The 17,294-nt window shown below is 41.2% G+C and overlaps 1 protein-coding gene across 1 annotated transcript in view; it reads left to right on the forward strand.

Annotated features, from left to right (window-relative positions):
- Positions 1–17,294, forward strand: part of ltbp1 (latent transforming growth factor beta binding protein 1) — a 55,981-nt gene that overhangs the window by 23,645 nt on the left and 15,042 nt on the right. Inside the window, exons 9-16 of the mRNA XM_083897344.1 lie at positions 1,562–1,729; positions 5,471–5,644; positions 8,386–8,408; positions 8,861–8,963; positions 12,715–12,801; positions 13,839–13,964; positions 16,275–16,400; positions 16,989–17,108. Of these exons, the coding sequence (XP_083753470.1) occupies positions 1,562–1,729; positions 5,471–5,644; positions 8,386–8,408; positions 8,861–8,963; positions 12,715–12,801; positions 13,839–13,964; positions 16,275–16,400; positions 16,989–17,108 (927 nt within the window). The remainder of the gene's footprint in view (positions 1–1,561; positions 1,730–5,470; positions 5,645–8,385; positions 8,409–8,860; positions 8,964–12,714; positions 12,802–13,838; positions 13,965–16,274; positions 16,401–16,988; positions 17,109–17,294) is intronic.

The raw sequence follows: 17,294 nt of genomic DNA on the forward strand, positions 1-17,294 counted from the left end.
TTTGAGAATGCCTTATGTGTCTGTAGTTAGCTAGATTAAATTTTAATGCGTTTCCCAGTTTTTTAACATGGTGTTTAAAGCTTAGTGTTGGGTCAAGGGTGACACCCAAATACTTAAATCTATCCACATTTTTAATTATTTGACCATTCACTGATACGTTGGGGCAGTACTTCAGTGCATACCTATTTGTAAAAAACATGGTTACAGTTTTTTCAATATTTAGGGTGAGGCATGAATTTTGTAACCAGAGAGCAACCTTTTGCATTGTTTTAGTTAGTTTCATGGCAACCTCTCTAGCGCTCTTACCATGAGTATATAAAACAGTATCATCTGCATACATTATTATGCTGACATCACCACATGCAGAGGGCAGGTCGTTAATGTAAATGCTAAAGAGCAATGGCCCCAAGATCGATCCTTGTGGTACTCCCAGTGTGCAAGCTTTAGATGTAGAAACTGTACTGTTTATGCGTACACACTGCTGTCGGCCACTAAGGTATGTTTTGATCCAGTTTTGGGTGTGTAATGAAAGATTATAATTACCAAGTTTTTGAAGCAGTATGATTGACAGTATCAAAGGCCTTACGCAGGTCCAGGAAGACTGCACCAACCACTCCTCCTTGGTCTAAGTTGGTTTTAATATCCTCAAGGAGGTAGCAGCAGGCCCTGTCAGTGGAATGTTTCTTGAATCCAAACTGCAGAGGATGTAAAAGTGCTTTGGATTCAAGATGGGCAGTGAGTTGTTCCGCCACTGCCTTTTCCATGACCATTGAAGTGGCTCTGTATTTATAAAGGAAAATCATGAACATTTACAGAAGTGCCCAAACTTTTGCATACCACTGTAATTATCTATCCATGGAGATCCTTCCCATGTTGGCCAGCATTTGTGATTACATTGGTCTTCAGCTCCCACTATAGGAATACATTCCTACGGGCACTGCACTAGTTTCACCAAAAAGCCTAATATCCCTTACTTTTTGTGAGTGATATAATTGCGGACAGCCCATGGACTCGTGGAAAGGGAACCTGGCTTACAACCGGAGGGTTAACCTTAATCAACCTAGCTGTTAATAAGACATTTTTGCACATTTCTGCCAAATCAAAAATGTGGATCACAGGTCATCTAGTGTGGTGACCCCAGAAAAATGGAGATTAGAGATTAGATAGGAGCCAAGAGAAAAAGATGGGGTCTGACGCTTTCAGGCAAAAGGGAAGTCTAAGCTAAACCCTCATGCATGCCTTAATACCAGACAATGCTTGGCTTTGATAGTGCATGACATTTTGGCATGAAAATTGCAACATGTCTGTGCTTTTTGTTTGGATGGTTGACTTCTCACTGTAAATGATGTGTTTTTCTTAATGTACTCTGGTGTTGTAGAACAAAATGTGTACAGGTCAAAGGGAAAGGTTTCTTTTGGTGAAGGGGACCCTCTTTATTCCTCCACTTTCTGTCCTCTCTTTCTTCCATGTATGCGTCTCCTACACTATGGTGCACCACTACCTCCACCTCTTCTCCTCCCCCTCTCCCTCCTTTTCGTCCACCTCCTGCACACCTCTTCAGCCGACATGCCTGCTGTCCAAGATGAGAAGGGGGCTTGCTTCCGTTTGGTCAGCTCAGGGAGACAGTGTTTGCACCCAGTTTCTGCCCAACTGAGCAAACAGCTCTGCTGCTGCAGTGTGGGCAAAGCCTGGGGCCCTTACTGTGACAAATGTCCCCCTCCAGGAACAGGTAAGGTCTCCAGCCATATCAGACACTGGCCCTGTCTCAATGAGAACTACAGGCCCACAATATATTTTGCCCTAATTTTTGCAGAGGGAACTACATGCCAAATACCATCCAGTGTCTCATTTGGCCATTAGACATGGACTGTAAAGTAAGAGTTGACGTTCACACCACAGCACCACAGTCACAATGAACCAGTGAATCAGTTTCCAGAAGTTAATCGGCCACAAAGTGTCTGGTGTGTAGAGGGTTTTTGAGGCGTCCACATTGTTGTCAGTTATCTGGCATGTAACTGCCATGCTACACAAATGCACTTTGTTGGGTAATTTTTGCTACCAAGGTTTTGGAGAACAGTAAAGAAGGGCATGGAGTCTGTGATGAGTTCATTTGAAGGTCATTTATTTGCATTAACTAGGCCAAGGAGAACAGTGACAACATCAAGACAGGCATGTACATGGCCTGACGGTACCTCAAATAATGAAGATCAGCCCTCAAAATTACACATAATCATCTGTCTAATGACCTTTGACATATTTCATTCATTTAATTTGGTTTTTAGAACTGAACACAGTATCTTCTCTCGCAGCCAACCTTGAAACTTGCTCAATTTATACAAGACAAAATATAGTCTTGGTGATGTTAACATCCATATGGACAATTCCAACCAAACCCTCTCCAAGGATTTTACATCCTGCCTGGATAGTTTTGATTTTAAACAGTATGTTAATTTCCCTACCCACTCTAAAGGCCATATCCTAGATCTCGTCTGTTGCTCTGGCGTCACTCTTTTTAACTGTTCTGCTGATGACCTTCCCATTTCTGATCACTTGTTAATATCTTTCAACGCTACCATAACACTAACAAATGTTAAGCAGTCTCGGCTCATTCCTTTTCGAAACATCAAAAATATTAATTTAGCTGGTCTCACCACAGGCATTAACTGCCTCCCCAGCCTCAGTTCTTCATCCACTCCTGATCAACTGGTTGCCCATTACAATAATGGCCTCCATTCCCTGCTGAATTCACTTGCTCCTGTTAAAACTAGGACTGTGTCATTTACCAACCCTGCTCCCTGGTTCACACCGCATCTACGTCAACTAGAGCGGCTCTTCCAAAAAACCGGACTCTCTGTTCACAAACAAATGTATCACACCCACATCCTACTCTATAAAAACCCCCTCTCCTCAGTTAAATCACAATATTATGCAGGTTTAATCAGTGCTGGTAATGGGAATACTCGAGCCCTGTTCTCAGTCCTCAACAACACACTACGCCCTCCGACCTCACTTCCTCCACAGTTTTACTCCTCAGATCACTGCAACTCCCTAATGTTATTCTTCAATGAAAAAATACACAGGATCCACCAGCAACTGACCCCTCAAAACGCCTGCATTCCATCTCCTCTGGTTTTTCATGCCCTCTTCTCTCAAGCATTCTCGAGCTTCCAACTGCCCTCTGTTGCTGACATTTCGGACCTCATCCAGAAATCTAAAACATCTACATGTCAACTCAACCCCCTCCCTACCTCCTTAGTCACTGCCTGTCTCCCCTCCTTGTTACCTCTGATAACTGCCATCACTCCCTCACCTCTGCTTCTGTACCATCCACTCTTAAACCTGCTGCTGTTACACCTATATTCAAGAAACCCCTTTTAGACCCCAGTGACTTCAACAACCTACGACCGATCTCCAACCTACCATTTCTCTCCAAGATTATGGAAAAAGCAGTGGCTTCACAGGCACACGCACATCTCCATAACAATAACCTACGAACAGTTCCAGTCTGGATTCACACAGTAACAGCCTTCCTCAAAATTACTAATGACCTACTGTTGGCAGCTGACTCTGGCTCTCTGATCTGAGTGTGGCCTTCGACAGAATCTCCCATACCACCCTCCTCGACAGATTAGCATCTATTGGTATCTCTGACACACCCCTGGAGTGGTTTAAATCTTATCTCTCTGGCCGCACCCAGTTCATCCAGTTGAAAACCTTCACATCCCAACCATCTCCCCTCTCCTCTGGTGCCCCCCCCCCTCCCTCTGTAACTGTCTACAAGAAATCAAAACCTGGTTCTCTTCCAATTTCCTGAAACTCAACAGTGACAAAACCGAGGTTCTCCTCATAGGTTCCAAATCCACTCTCACCAACACTCCAAGTTTCACCATCCCCATCGATAACTCCTCTGTTTGCCCCTCCCTACAGGTTAAGAGTCTGGGTGTCGTCCTTGACGGCACTCTCTCATTCCAGACCCACATCAATAACACCACTCGGTCAGCCTATTATCATCTATGCAACATCAACCGTCTCCGCCCATCTCTTACTTCCAACTCCACTGCTATCCTGGTCCACTCCCTGGTCACATCCCTCCTTGACTATTGTAACTCCCTTCTTATTGGTCTTCCCCACAAGTCCATCCATAAACTCCAATTGGTTCAGAACTCTGCCACCCGCATCATCATAAGGATCCCATCTATCAATCACATCACACTAAATTCCGCATGGATTTCAAAATTCTGCTTCACACCTTCAAGGCCTCGTTGTTGTTATTATTGTTATTATTATTTTGTTGTTGAAAGGTGACATTGAGTGCCATGAAAAGCGCCTCCAAATAAAATGCATTATTATTATTATTATTATCATTAATAATGTAATAAATGTCAATGGAATTTGTGTTGAAATGTAAGACATTAAGTGAGACAGTAAGAGCTTGAGAATCAGGGACAAATGGACTTAACAGGTTTAAAAATGCACAACTATCATGTGTCTTTTTTCTCTTATCCTGCTACATACTTTCCTTTTGCATGGCTTTTATCAGCTTGGCCGAGTAGTTTCTTTTAGTGTTGCTTGTAAAGCAGATTACATTAGCAAAACCATGAGACAATCTGATTTCACACCTAATACCTATCTATAGTTGGATGCATCCCAAAGAGGCCTTAGATTTCAATGGATTTTTAAAAGGTAAGAACAACCACTTTAGCTATTCCAGCAGTTATTAGAAAGACTATATTCTGTATTTGGTTGGAGAGGCAGTATATATAGCTGTCATTGTGATGGTAAGTTGCCTTTCATTTATTTAGGATGATTTGTTTAATAAAACAGTATTATTACACTCCCATTTCCCACACTTCACATGCACTTAAGGGCAACTGGTTGTAGTGCCACCACCAGGTGAGTGGGTCTTTAATGAGGTCTAGTGGCTATTGGCTTGAAGGTAACATGTGATATGGATACTCAAGTTTTCTGGGAAAACCCTGTGGAATTGGTTTTGCATGACTTCAAGTCTCTGCTCTTTTGTGGCATATGTGGCACGACCTCCTCTCCAACAGGTGGTAGGGTAAAAATTGCCTTGTATTGTTTTTTGTAGGGAGTCTTCGGTTGTTTTGTGACACAGCTCCAGAGAAGATTTAACTTATTTGATAGCCATGGGTCTGTTTGTAGATCTGCTGACTTTAATGTCCATAAATAAATGGAAAGATAAAGTTTGGATACAAAAATACACAATTTATTTACCAACATGTTGTTAGGGATTTAGACTTATTCTACAACTGCAAATTATATTTTACTGGATTATATTAAAAGGTTAAAAAATCCTGAACCGTCCAAGGTAGGGGAGCTGCTGATAACTTTAAAGAACCAGTCGCACAAACGGTTTTCTAAAGAGGTTAATTATTGCCAATTTAACCATGTCAATCAAAAGAAAAGAGTAATTTTCACACTTTTTTCCTTTGTTTTTATGATGATATAGCTAAATTCAAAGATATCTGTCCTGGTGGAATGGGCTACACTGTTCTACCAAACCCTCCTGTCCATAAGCCAGTCGTCATTTACCAGCAGCCCATTGACCTGCTCCCACCTCAGCCCCTGCCCACACCAGAGAGACCAGTGGAGGCTTTTGGGAAACCAGATGAGATCATTCCAGGTGAGCCTCTATCATGTTAAACTACTAATGCATAGTCTGTATTGTTATTTATTATATAGATATTGTTATTTAATAATGCATGATTGCCAAGCATGAAGTAGACATTTGGTAAGTGCTGGATGTGATGATGGTAAACAACAGACAACCAGTTTTAATTTCTGAAAAACCTGCTCTTGATTGTGATGTCAGAAGGTTTTGAGAGGGAATGTGAGTTTAAAAAAAGTTCTTTCACACAGGAATTTCCTCCACCTTCTTTTGGGTATTCCAAAGAAAAATTCATGGTGTGGCTGGGAAATGTAGTTCCTCCACACACAGAGTGATGCATGTTTTTGTTTAATCTGTGAAGGTAAGGTGGAAGAAGCACACAGGGTTAGCAAAGGTAGACAGCTTCATACACCAGCATTGTGGCTGAAAAGGCTTAGAAGCACACATGTAACATTTCAGAGTCATTAGAGGCCATATGGTACTGAGGAGATGAGAAAGTAGGTGAGTGGAAAACATTAATTGTGCTGTGTAAAGGAGCTTTATTCTGCAATGGAGAACTTTGGGCTGTGTTTGGTAGATTTGAGCTCCAGTAAAGGAGAATGAGAGGAGAACAGGAGGGGCTGTGGTAAAAAAAAGTTGGCAAGGTTCAAGAAACTTCGAACTGTGGAGGGTAGCATTGCAACTCTCAGTGTCCAGCATGGTGGACATTATTTGAAGATCAGCAAGATTCTTGACTTTGAAGAAAGCTTTGAGCGAGAAAGAGAATCCAGATGGATTAAGGACAGATTATGAGGATCAATGAATGATGGGACATTTGCCAGGGAAAGTTTAAAGGCTGGAGCTTCTGACACCATCAGCTCTCTCCTCCGTCCAAGCCACTTGAAGCATTCTCAGCAACATAAGTAGTAGCAGGAACTGGATTAAACTGTTTGGTGTAGAGTTGGAAGTTTCATACAGTTGCTGCAGAGGAAGGGAGTCTGACAAGGGTACTTGAGTGCTCTTGTCTAAAGCTCTCTCCTGCTCACATCAGCTGCAGTCAAAACACCACTTGACCTTGTCCAAGCTCAAGTCATGGCCTTGGGGACATTGCCATCACTTTATTCAGTGAAATAAATTAAGTACATGTTGTCTATGGTTAAAACACTCCTTTTCCCATGATGCTTAGCGGGTCATGGATGATCTAAAGAATTGCTTCCGGTTTATGTGCTGTACTCACTCTCACATACAGCAGGAACATGTTTGTGTATGTTTCACTCGGACACAACAGTACAACCTCAAGTTTGAAATGATGAAAATGGAGTGTTCAGTTGCTCAGGTGACAGAAAAATGGCACCATCCACTTTTATATTGCTCTTGTTTCTGTGAGAAACATCTCATGGATGCACTGGGACACATCATCAGTGGTGTATCCTGGGTTCACTGGGTGTTTCGGGTCTCGCAACATCAAACACCCTCGCCCAGGCGACCCAGCCGGGGGAGATCAAATCCCAGCTTGTGTGCCAGTAGCAACCCACGGATCTGCCCTTTTCAGCCACAGCCACCTCGTGGCTTTCTCTGCAGCTTTGCTCGTGGATTTAATGGCCCTCTTTATGGCTGCTCCGGTCACACCCAGTTGGCTGAGGACTTTGCAGAGAGAGTGACCGGCCTCTACAGACAACTTCTATGGGCTCGAAAAATGTCCTCCAGCCCCTGCACTCCTTCACCAGTTCCAGATACTTGGCACATTTCCTTTCGTTGGCTTCCTCATTGGCTCTCCCTAGGGAAATGTGAGTTCCAGCATGATCAGGTGTTTGGAAGCATCGGAGATGATGATCATGTCTTGTCGGAGAGATGTTTTTTTTGGGATCACATGTTTTTATTCAGTATAATCACACAGGTTGGCAGAGCACCATCACATGCTACTTTATATATTACAAACAATATGCTGGGATAAAAGAGGTGTCCCAGGGACAGAAAACACAAACAGACAAGCACACACACACAGTAAAACAAAAAACATAGATGGAGGGAGAGATATAAGACATTAGGAGTTAAACACGCATTTAGAGTAAGAAGGCTATAACACACATTGACAGCATACTTGCTCCATTTATTTGAGCTGTAGACAGCTCCATATATATAACATCCAAAAAGGAAAGGGTCCATGTTCGAATAAACAAGTCATGAGGTGGTTTCCAACGGGTTGTATTCATTCTCTTAGCAGCTGTGAGTCCAGCGAAAACAGCACGCCTTTGAATTTTAGAGAGTTGAAGGGCTGACAAATCATTTAGAATCAAAACACTGATAGTGTAACACCTGAAAAAACATCAGTCATTTTCTTCAGCAGTATTTTATGTTCGAGATTCAGTTCTGTTTGAGTGTTCATTTTGTTGCCAGCAGGGGGCAGAGTCATTAAAAAATGACTGTCAGAAATATAGTCAACAATAGCTTGTTTTGGGAGTTTTTTTGGACAGTGTTTGCACAATACATTCAGTATGCTACTTGTGCCTGTTTTAAGCCCAAATAAATGGCAGAGCTGTGTCAGGAAGGATTTATGAATCATCTGCTGTGGTGACCTCCAAGCATGGAGAAGCTGAAATAAGAAGAAGACGGAAACAAGAAACACTTGTACAGACATTCCTGCCATTAAGCACTTCAAATTGTTACACACTGGACCTAAAAATAGACCACTACTTAAGAGGCAGATTCAACTGTCTTAAAACTTGTATTGCAAATGTCAAAATACACACTTATGTTTCTTTTTTCTCTTTGGGCAGTAGCAACAACTGCACCAGAGCAGGTAGGTTGGGTGCTTTAATCAGCAAAACTACAGAAGCAGTATGCATGCACAGTCACATTCAGAAACACCATTGCATGAAGTCAGCGTCATTGCTGCATGACTTTGGCTGGTCAGCACACAGCACTGAGTCCATGTGTGTACCTTTGATGTGTGTGTGTACATAAGTAACAGATGGACTGAACTCCTAGACCTTGTTCCAGACAGAGGTCAGTGCAGAAGTGGCAGACAGTCTTTGCTTCCTGGCTTTGCTCGCTGAGCTGTTCACTCTAGCTCTGTTAATAAACTGTAAAATTGCCATGCAAGCTAAATGCTAATCTGCTTCTGAGCACAGCACAGTTTTGCATGTCAGACATTGTGCAAAGTGTTTGCTGACTTTTTGGTCCACAACATGTGCATACAGTGCTTTGTGGACCTTGTCCCTTTTGGTATAATTGTGTGTCTTGTTGTTGAAGGAGCTGATAGTTCCTGGGTTTAGCGATAGGCCATTAGTTGAGCCAATCCTGCCCCAGCTATCACCGGGTGTATCCACTGTCAAGATGGAGGCAGCCTTCCCAGGTGTCTGTTTCTCTACATTTCATAATGTGTGGTACATTTTAGACCGAGCCAGTGAAGCTTAGAATACTTTGCCAGTCTCAGTTTTGTTCAAGTTCCCTCATAGTTTGCCAGATCCAAGTTAAAGCTAAAGTTAGCACTTTTTAGCTTCTGCCTATTTCAGACCACACATTTTAAGCACAACTGACTATATGCACTCATGAAAACTTCCGTCTGGTAAGCTGTTGACAGTCGATGTTTCATGAATGATGCAGCAGTGCTCTGCTGTTGTCCTCTCTCAATACTTACAGCACAGATGTATGGCTCTGTGATTTCTTAATGTAACAGTGATTACAAGAGACCAAAACATTGTATAGTCTGACCTTGGCATTAAAGTGATATTACAGGGTTTTATTCTATTTAAGTGTGGGTGTCTGATCTGATCAATGCTCTGTAGACATTTCATGATTTGCCTGTCGGATTGCTGCATTTTGTTGTAGACATATACTGTAAGGTTCTCTGAGAGTGCTACAGCAGAATCATTTCAGTGACTTTAAACTTTTAGTACAACAGAGAAAAAGGAGGCATCATCCTCAACAAGGGATCAGCACGAGTATTCAATAATTCACTTGATCTACTTTTAAGATATTGGAAATATGCAAAGCAATGATTGAATTTGTAAAAACAAATCTTTCTACTTCAATGATGACCTAATTTGTGGTGCAACTATTATCACAAGGTGGTAACGGCAGCAAGCATTTAGTCAGTGGACTTCATGTGTGTTTGTAGAAGTTATGAAATTGAACAGACTTCTTGAATGCATCTTAAAGCTGTTCCTCAAAATTCAACATGCTGTAGATTTTGCAAAAGTGATGATTTACCAGGGTCTGTGAATGCATCTCAGCACGCCGTGAACCCTGCATTACTTTCATTAGCTATCATTTGCTGGAGTTTGGAATGAATATTCATGAATATTTCCATTGAATACTTGTTGCTTGAAATGCCCATCCCTATCATCAACCTATCTGTTGAAGCAAAGTTACAATACACCTCTCTGTTACAATGGATATGTTCATGTTCATGAGGGTATGAGGGCTACACTAATGGTGAGGAAGTGGAGCGACTGAGCAGAGGGCATGTTATGGAAGAGCTTTTTAATTTTTGAGGTGAAAGTATTACAGCTCACTAATGATGAAAGGTTACAGGTCTCGTCATGTTCTACATTACAAATACATTATCCTGTAAGGACATCTTGCAATACTGTTATATTGGGACCAGAAATGGGACCTTTTTGGCTAAATGAAGGATAAGTCAAATTTTATTATTTTTAATAAAATAATTATTTTTCAATAGTGAAATGGATGGCAAAGGGACAGACAAACAACACCAGAATGGCTGATTTTATGTGAATTCAAAGCTGTTTAAGCTGTCTGATTTACCATGATTTTAGTATTTTTGGAATCATTTTAGTATTTTGGGAATATTGTTTACTGGCATCAATTTGATAAGTATCCTGGTCCTTTTTTATTTTACCTATATTTTACCTATACCTATGCCCATCAATTACTGCTGAAATGATCTATGAAAGTGTCATACATTTCATTTAGGATCCTCATTGTATGGGCAGCACATCTGTTCTCCTTTGTACCTTCATCGATGAGCTTTAATTTGTGAGTCTCTGGTCTATACAGTATGCACATACATGAATGAGAGTATGGATGGGCTGTATCCAAAACGTTTGTACTGTTGAACCATCTCCAAATGTTCCTGGAGTATATAGTAAATGACATCATCTGTCTCAAAATGAAGTGCCAAAATAAGTTGAATTGAATGGAAAACTGACCAAACATTTCCTACCTGCATCTGTTCTAACACCTTTTTTGTCCACCTTTTAGTGGTGGCCTCACTGCAGAGTGTCAAGAAACTTGCACCATCATTGACCCTCTCATATCTGGCCTCCACAGCTTTTGTAGACTTTGTAACCTAAACAACCTCATCTTACACAGCAACACATCAGCTGTTGTGATTTGTTCTCTGGACAAACACAACTTGCTTGATGTGTGATCTTTTATTTGTATGAGGATAAAGCCCAATTTATACTTCTGCGTAAAGTGCTCTGCGTAGGCTACGTAGAGCCTCTGCGTAGTCTCCGTCTGCACGAAATATTTTTTAAGTGTCCGTCACTCCGTCAAGGGACTACGGAGACGGCAAGAGCTGCGATTGGTCCTCAGGACAGGCTGAGCAAAGCTGCTCTGTGCCGGCTCACAGTGCGCTCCGGGCGTCCTGACAGAGGCGGAGCTGATCCCCGCCGATAACGCCGCTGCCGAACTATAAATACGTCATATCTATACACACACAGCACATGTTTAGACTCTAAATGGCCAATTTCTCTTAAAACTGCGTTCCGTGACACAGAAAAGTGAGAAACGGCCACTTTTTCAACAACAACAGTCTTTCTCTCTCTTTCTTTCTCGGACGCCATTGCTCACTGTAGCCAGAAGCACAACAACCTTGCGCAGCGACCCCTACTGATCGGGCGGGAAATTGCAGCGAGTGTCCGTCACCACGACGCAGAAGTATAAATGCTCGAGGCGTCTCCGTGGTGACGCAGACGGATAACGCATACGCAGTCGGAGAAGTATAATGTGGCCTTAAGTGGTCATGTGATGGCATCACATCCTTCAAGGTTCTCATTACCATTCAGCATGTTAAATCATGGAGAATGAAAATTGTTACTCAGGTCCAGCAGAAATAAATATACAATAAATACCAAAACCAAAAGTAATACTTAAGAGCATAATAAATAAAACCTAATAAAGCGGACCTAGACGCTGTTTTTTTAGTGTGTATCTGGGTCATTACCTTGTTTATGAAGCCCTGAAGGTTCTAAACAAACAGTTCAGCCACTGCTGAGAACGCTGTGTTTTATTGTAATCTCGGGCTCAGCGAGATCTCTGAAAAAATCCGGTCCAGTTACGTAAACAGCAGTTATCTGTAACAGCAGATCGTCCTGTTCTGGGCACTAGTCCGGGCACATCCGGTTGTGTACATTGAACCGCAGAAGAAGAATAACGTCCATTGTGGAGGTGTTTCACGAGCGACAGTGTCTTCTGACTCTGGGTCTGACTCCAGGGTCAAAGTCATAAAAGGGACTGCGGCGGGGAGTCGTGAAGAAGCTATTTTTAAACATTGTTAAAACAATGTTTTGATAATAAGTAGCAGTGCATCCACCATTCCAGAGGGGGGAGCTGTGCTTCTGAGAGCGGGTGTGCTGAATATGTCACTTCTGGGTACTGGCCAATCACAAGACAGTTGGGAAGCCTCTAAGCTGGCTGGCCAATCACAACACACTCTGTCTTCTGGGGGTGAGAGTTGAGTTTGAAATATCACGGCTGGGGAACAGCGTCAGAAAAGACAGATTTCTATCGGCTCGTTTACAGCAACTAGGAGGTTTTTGAGCATAAAAACAAGTTAATGTATGTAAGTAGACCTCCATAACTAACATATATGTGCAACAGGATCACTCTATTTGAGCTTTAAACATAGATAAATAACCGAGTAGCAATACTTCCAAATCAAGAAAAATGTGCAGTATATTCCAGAAAAACTCACCATACAGATGTGATTTAAATAAACTGATACAAATGTTATTTAATAAAGCACATTTTCCCAAAACCTTCACCGTACAGCACATGATTGATAGAGTATGTATTGAATGAATTGTAAAATATAGATTTGCTAAAATGTGTTATTTGTATTTGTTTTGCTTTTGTAGAGGTTGTGGAGAAAACCTCTCCACCTGCACCTGTGGAGATCCTCCCATCAAATGCAGGCCAGGACATCGCCCCCACACAATCATCTGGTAACAATAAAATATTACTTTTGTAAATCATGTTAGTGTCTGTACTCTTACTTTTAGACAAATGTAGATGTACAAAATTTCTATTTATGAATATGTACGTATGAGGTATAAACATACAGTGGTATGCAAAAGTTGGTCACCCCTGTAAATTTTCATGATTTTCCTTTATAAATCATTGGTTGTTTGAATAAGACATTTCAGTTAAATATATCATATAGGAGACAAACACAGTGACATTTGAGAAGTGAAATAAAGTTTATATGATTTACAGAGAGTGTGCAAGAATTATTTAAACACAATTAGGCATGTGCATAAATTTAGGCAAAAGAAAAATGTCCTTTTGCAGAAATAACAGCCTCTAAACGCTTCCTATAGCTTCCAATTAGAGTCTGGATTCTGGAGGAAGGTATTTTGGACCATTCTTCTTTACAAAACATCTCCAGTTCAGTCAGGTTTGATGGTTTCAGAGCATGGACAGTCTGCTTTGCAATTTTATATTTCTGTAGTTATAATATTACAGTAATTATTTACTGGAGGATCTATGGGGCACCACTGAGGGCGGCTCATAGAAACCGAGTCACATGATGTCTGGAGCGCTATAGACAGTCATTTTTTATTTTTATTTTTTTAGGTGAGCCTTTTTTTAAGTTGATGAAACCTGTTTTAAAACCTTTTTTTCGTCCTGACAACCACACGCTTCTGTGTCTTTTGCTGGTTACCTGACTTTAAAAAGAACTTTAACTGTCCCTTCAATTAAAAAATGGGAAATGACTGGCTTTGTTAAAATGTACATTTGAAACCAATAACCAAAACTAAGGATTCAAATTACCTATTTTTTCCCCCGATTTTGCAGACATTCTGAACTTGTGGTACTTTTACATGAAAGTTTAACTTGTGGTACTCTCATTTTATGTTTTGTATATGTATTTTACAACATTTTGTAAGACTCATTATAACAAGTATAAAACTGCTGCCACATCTGTTTCACTCTCTCTCTCTCTCTCTCTATGTCTATGTCTTTTTCTCTTGGGGCCCAGAGGTGGATGAGTGTCAGATCAACCGTCACATCTGTGGTCAGGGAATTTGTTACAACACCATCGAGGGCTACACCTGCCACTGTGATGAGGGATACCGTCTGTCTGATGCCCACATCACCTGTGTAGGTGAGGAGTCCACTGGTCAAAGTCCGTCTGCTCCCCTGACCGCGCTCATCTAATAGCTTTTATGCAGAGAGCTTGAAGTTTAGCACAGTCCTTGAAGAGACTCTGTATCAGTATTCAATAAGAGTCTGCCCTGAAAGCAGGCTGTGTTCAGATTATGCATGTGTAATTAACAAAACACATTTTGCGTTTTTTTTTTATTTTTTCCAAAGATAGCTTATGCCCTTCAACCTATTGTTACCTGTTAAAGCGGAACTAGACCGGAAGTTCCTATTATCGCTGTTTTTTTTGGTGTGTATCTGCGTCATTACCTTGTTTATGAAGCCCCGACGGTTCTAAACAAACAGTTCAGCCACTGCTGAGAACGTTGTGTTTTATTGTAATCTCGGGGCTCAACGAGATCACTGAAAATCCCGTAATAGTTACGTAAGCAGCGGTTCTCCTGAACAACCGATCGTCCTGCTCCGGGCACTAGTCCGGGCACATCCGGTTGCGTACATTGAACCGCAGAAGAAGAATAACGTCCGTTGTGGAGGTGTTTCACGAGCGACAGTGTCTTCTGACTCTGGGTCTGACTCCGGTTTAAAGTCATAAAAGGGACTGAGGCGGGGAGTCGTGACGAAGCTATTTTTAAACACTGTTAAAACAATGTTTTGATAATGAGGAGCAGTGCATCCACTGTTCCAGAGGGGGGCGCTGTGCTTCTGAGAACAGATGTGCTGGATAGTACTGGCCAATCACAAGACTCTGTCTTCTGGGGGTGAAAGTTCATTTTGAAATCTCGCAGCAGAAAAACACTGTCAGAAAAGAGGATTTCTATCGGCTATTTTACAGCAACTCGGAGGTTTTTGACCATAAAAACAAGTTAATATATGTAAGCAGACCTCCATAACTAACATTTATGTGCAACAGGACCACTCTATGTGACCTTTAAAGCTTGGGTAAGCAACATACTTTGCTTACATTACTGAAAGTCCCCACGGTCGCATGGATGCCGAGTGGCTAGAACTGTTGCCTTGCAACGAAAAGACCCCGGACGGGCCTTTCTGGAGTGGCATGTTCTCACATGTTCATGAATGTGAGCGTGAATGGTCTCTGTGTGTTGACTAGTGACCTGTCCAGGGTGTACCCCACCGGTCACCCGATGTCAGCTGGGCTTGGCTCCAGTGGTCCCTGTGACATCATATGTACTACAGCGTTTGTAGTCATTTTTGGGGCTTTCAGCATGAATGAAGACATTTCCTGAAACAATGCAATGTTTTGTGGAAAACTGTTTCTTTCAAAACAAATAAAAAAAATGGCGACACTGGCCTGCAAACTCCATTACACACATTGAGACAAAGCCACATAGGGTAACACTATTATCAGTGATGAGACACATCCTCTCTCCTTCTCATTTAAAATTCTCCCATATGATAGACATTGTCCCCCTTTAATGGACATTTACTGTAAATAAAGTGTCTATATGTCTTATTGGTTAAAACGCTGTAAATACAGTATGGACATGCCTAACACCACAGCCATGAAACTGAAATTCTGTCCATTTTATTGATAACTTTTATTAGGATAGTACATCACTCTGCCATCTTGGAGCTCATTATCTAGCTATCTTACATACATATAGTACCATCTGATGCACTATATTTATTGGTGAAAATATCACTATGATGATTAAATTGTATTAATTCAGCATCTGTCTAAATGTCTCCTTTTTTCAGGAAAGCGTGTGTTCTTTCCATGTTTTAAATATAAAACAAAACTAATAAGACAGGACTGTTTACACATCTTTGCCTTATAAACGTTGCGGAGATTTGATTATTTAGTGAGTCGACCAAAGATGGATGGAAGAGACAACAGACTGGCGCCAGTGCTACACTGAGGCCACTGTGATTACAACAGTTGCTGCAGGCGCCGTCCTGAATTGTTTAGGCTCGTACTTAGGAATGGGAGCTGATAACTTTGGAGAAGGCAGAATAATGTTTTTCCCTTACAATAAATGATCAATTTTTTCTACTTAAATGAGGGTCTGCATTGTCATGTTGCTCCGCATGTGTACCTGACCCACAGCCTGCACATACCCTTGCAAATGATAAATTATCTTTGTACCTGTGCAATATTTCATTACCAAATCTGTAGTCCTGTATTTTTTAGGATAGTGTATCCTATTTATTCATCTGTAATTTGATATATTACTTTATTCAATTTAATTCAAATAACTATTTGTCCATTGAGATCATATCTCAACTAGTCTCGTCTTATTTATTTGTTTAAATAATGTTGCCCCATGTTGTGTGCCGTGTGTTTTGTGTGCAGATGTTGACGAGTGTTCGGACAGCTTGTCTCTGTGTGCTGGTGGTCACTGCAGGAACACAGAGGGCAGTTTCCTGTGTGTGTGTCCCAAGGGATTTCTTGTTGACGAAGAGGGAACCAGTTGTGTTGGTAAAGTATCATGATGTTTAATTTTCTTATACATTAGCTCTCTTATTTGCAGAACACACACACACACACACACACACACACACATAGCAACTGCAGCAAGAACTGCTATAAGGAGTCAGTTAATGTCAAGTCTTTTGCATTGAAAACCTTAAATGCTGAATAATGAATTAGAACTCCCCTTCAATTATAATTCAACAAGACTGGGTTTGGAGTCTCTGTACTCACAACAGTGCTCGAGGTGGTCGCTGAAACAAACAACGTGACGATACCTTCACTCTGAGCCGTGACAGATGTCTCCTGAAAATGTTTTCCGACATATATTATTCACTAATTTCCATGACCAAACAATGTCATTCATTGTCACAAACGCAAAATGTAGTATTTCAGTTTTTGACATGCGTCTAGGTGTAATGATCAGGATTGACCTGCATTCATTAATTAATTCGTTTTTTATCATATTTCTCCAATTTTACTGTGTGTGTGACCATACTTAACTGGGGTTAAGGACTCTACTATGTGTGAGAGGGTCTTATGAATTCAATGTATGATAGTATTGTTTTTAACAGCTTTTTTATAAATGTTTTTCAGATATTGATGAATGTGTGAACAGAACTGTGTGCCTGTCTGGCATCTGCATCAACGTGCCAGGGAGTTTCAAATGTGGCTCCTGTCCTCATGGCTTCCTCGCACATGGAGGCCAGTGTGTAGGTGGGTCTAACACTATGTGTGCACAACTGAGTACATGTGTGCCATGTGCTTTACCAATACATTCACTGTTTGCACATTTTATAATGTGTCAGATTTATTAAACCGAGCAGAATCGATTGCTTTTTTTCTTTACCCTTTAGTCCACACTAAATAACAGAATGACATGGTGGAAAAAATACTGTATGT

The sequence above is a fragment of the Microchirus variegatus genome (genome assembly GCF_963457635.1).
Source record: "Microchirus variegatus genome assembly, chromosome: 11".
In the NCBI taxonomy this organism is placed as follows: Eukaryota; Metazoa; Chordata; class Actinopteri; order Pleuronectiformes; family Soleidae; genus Microchirus; species Microchirus variegatus.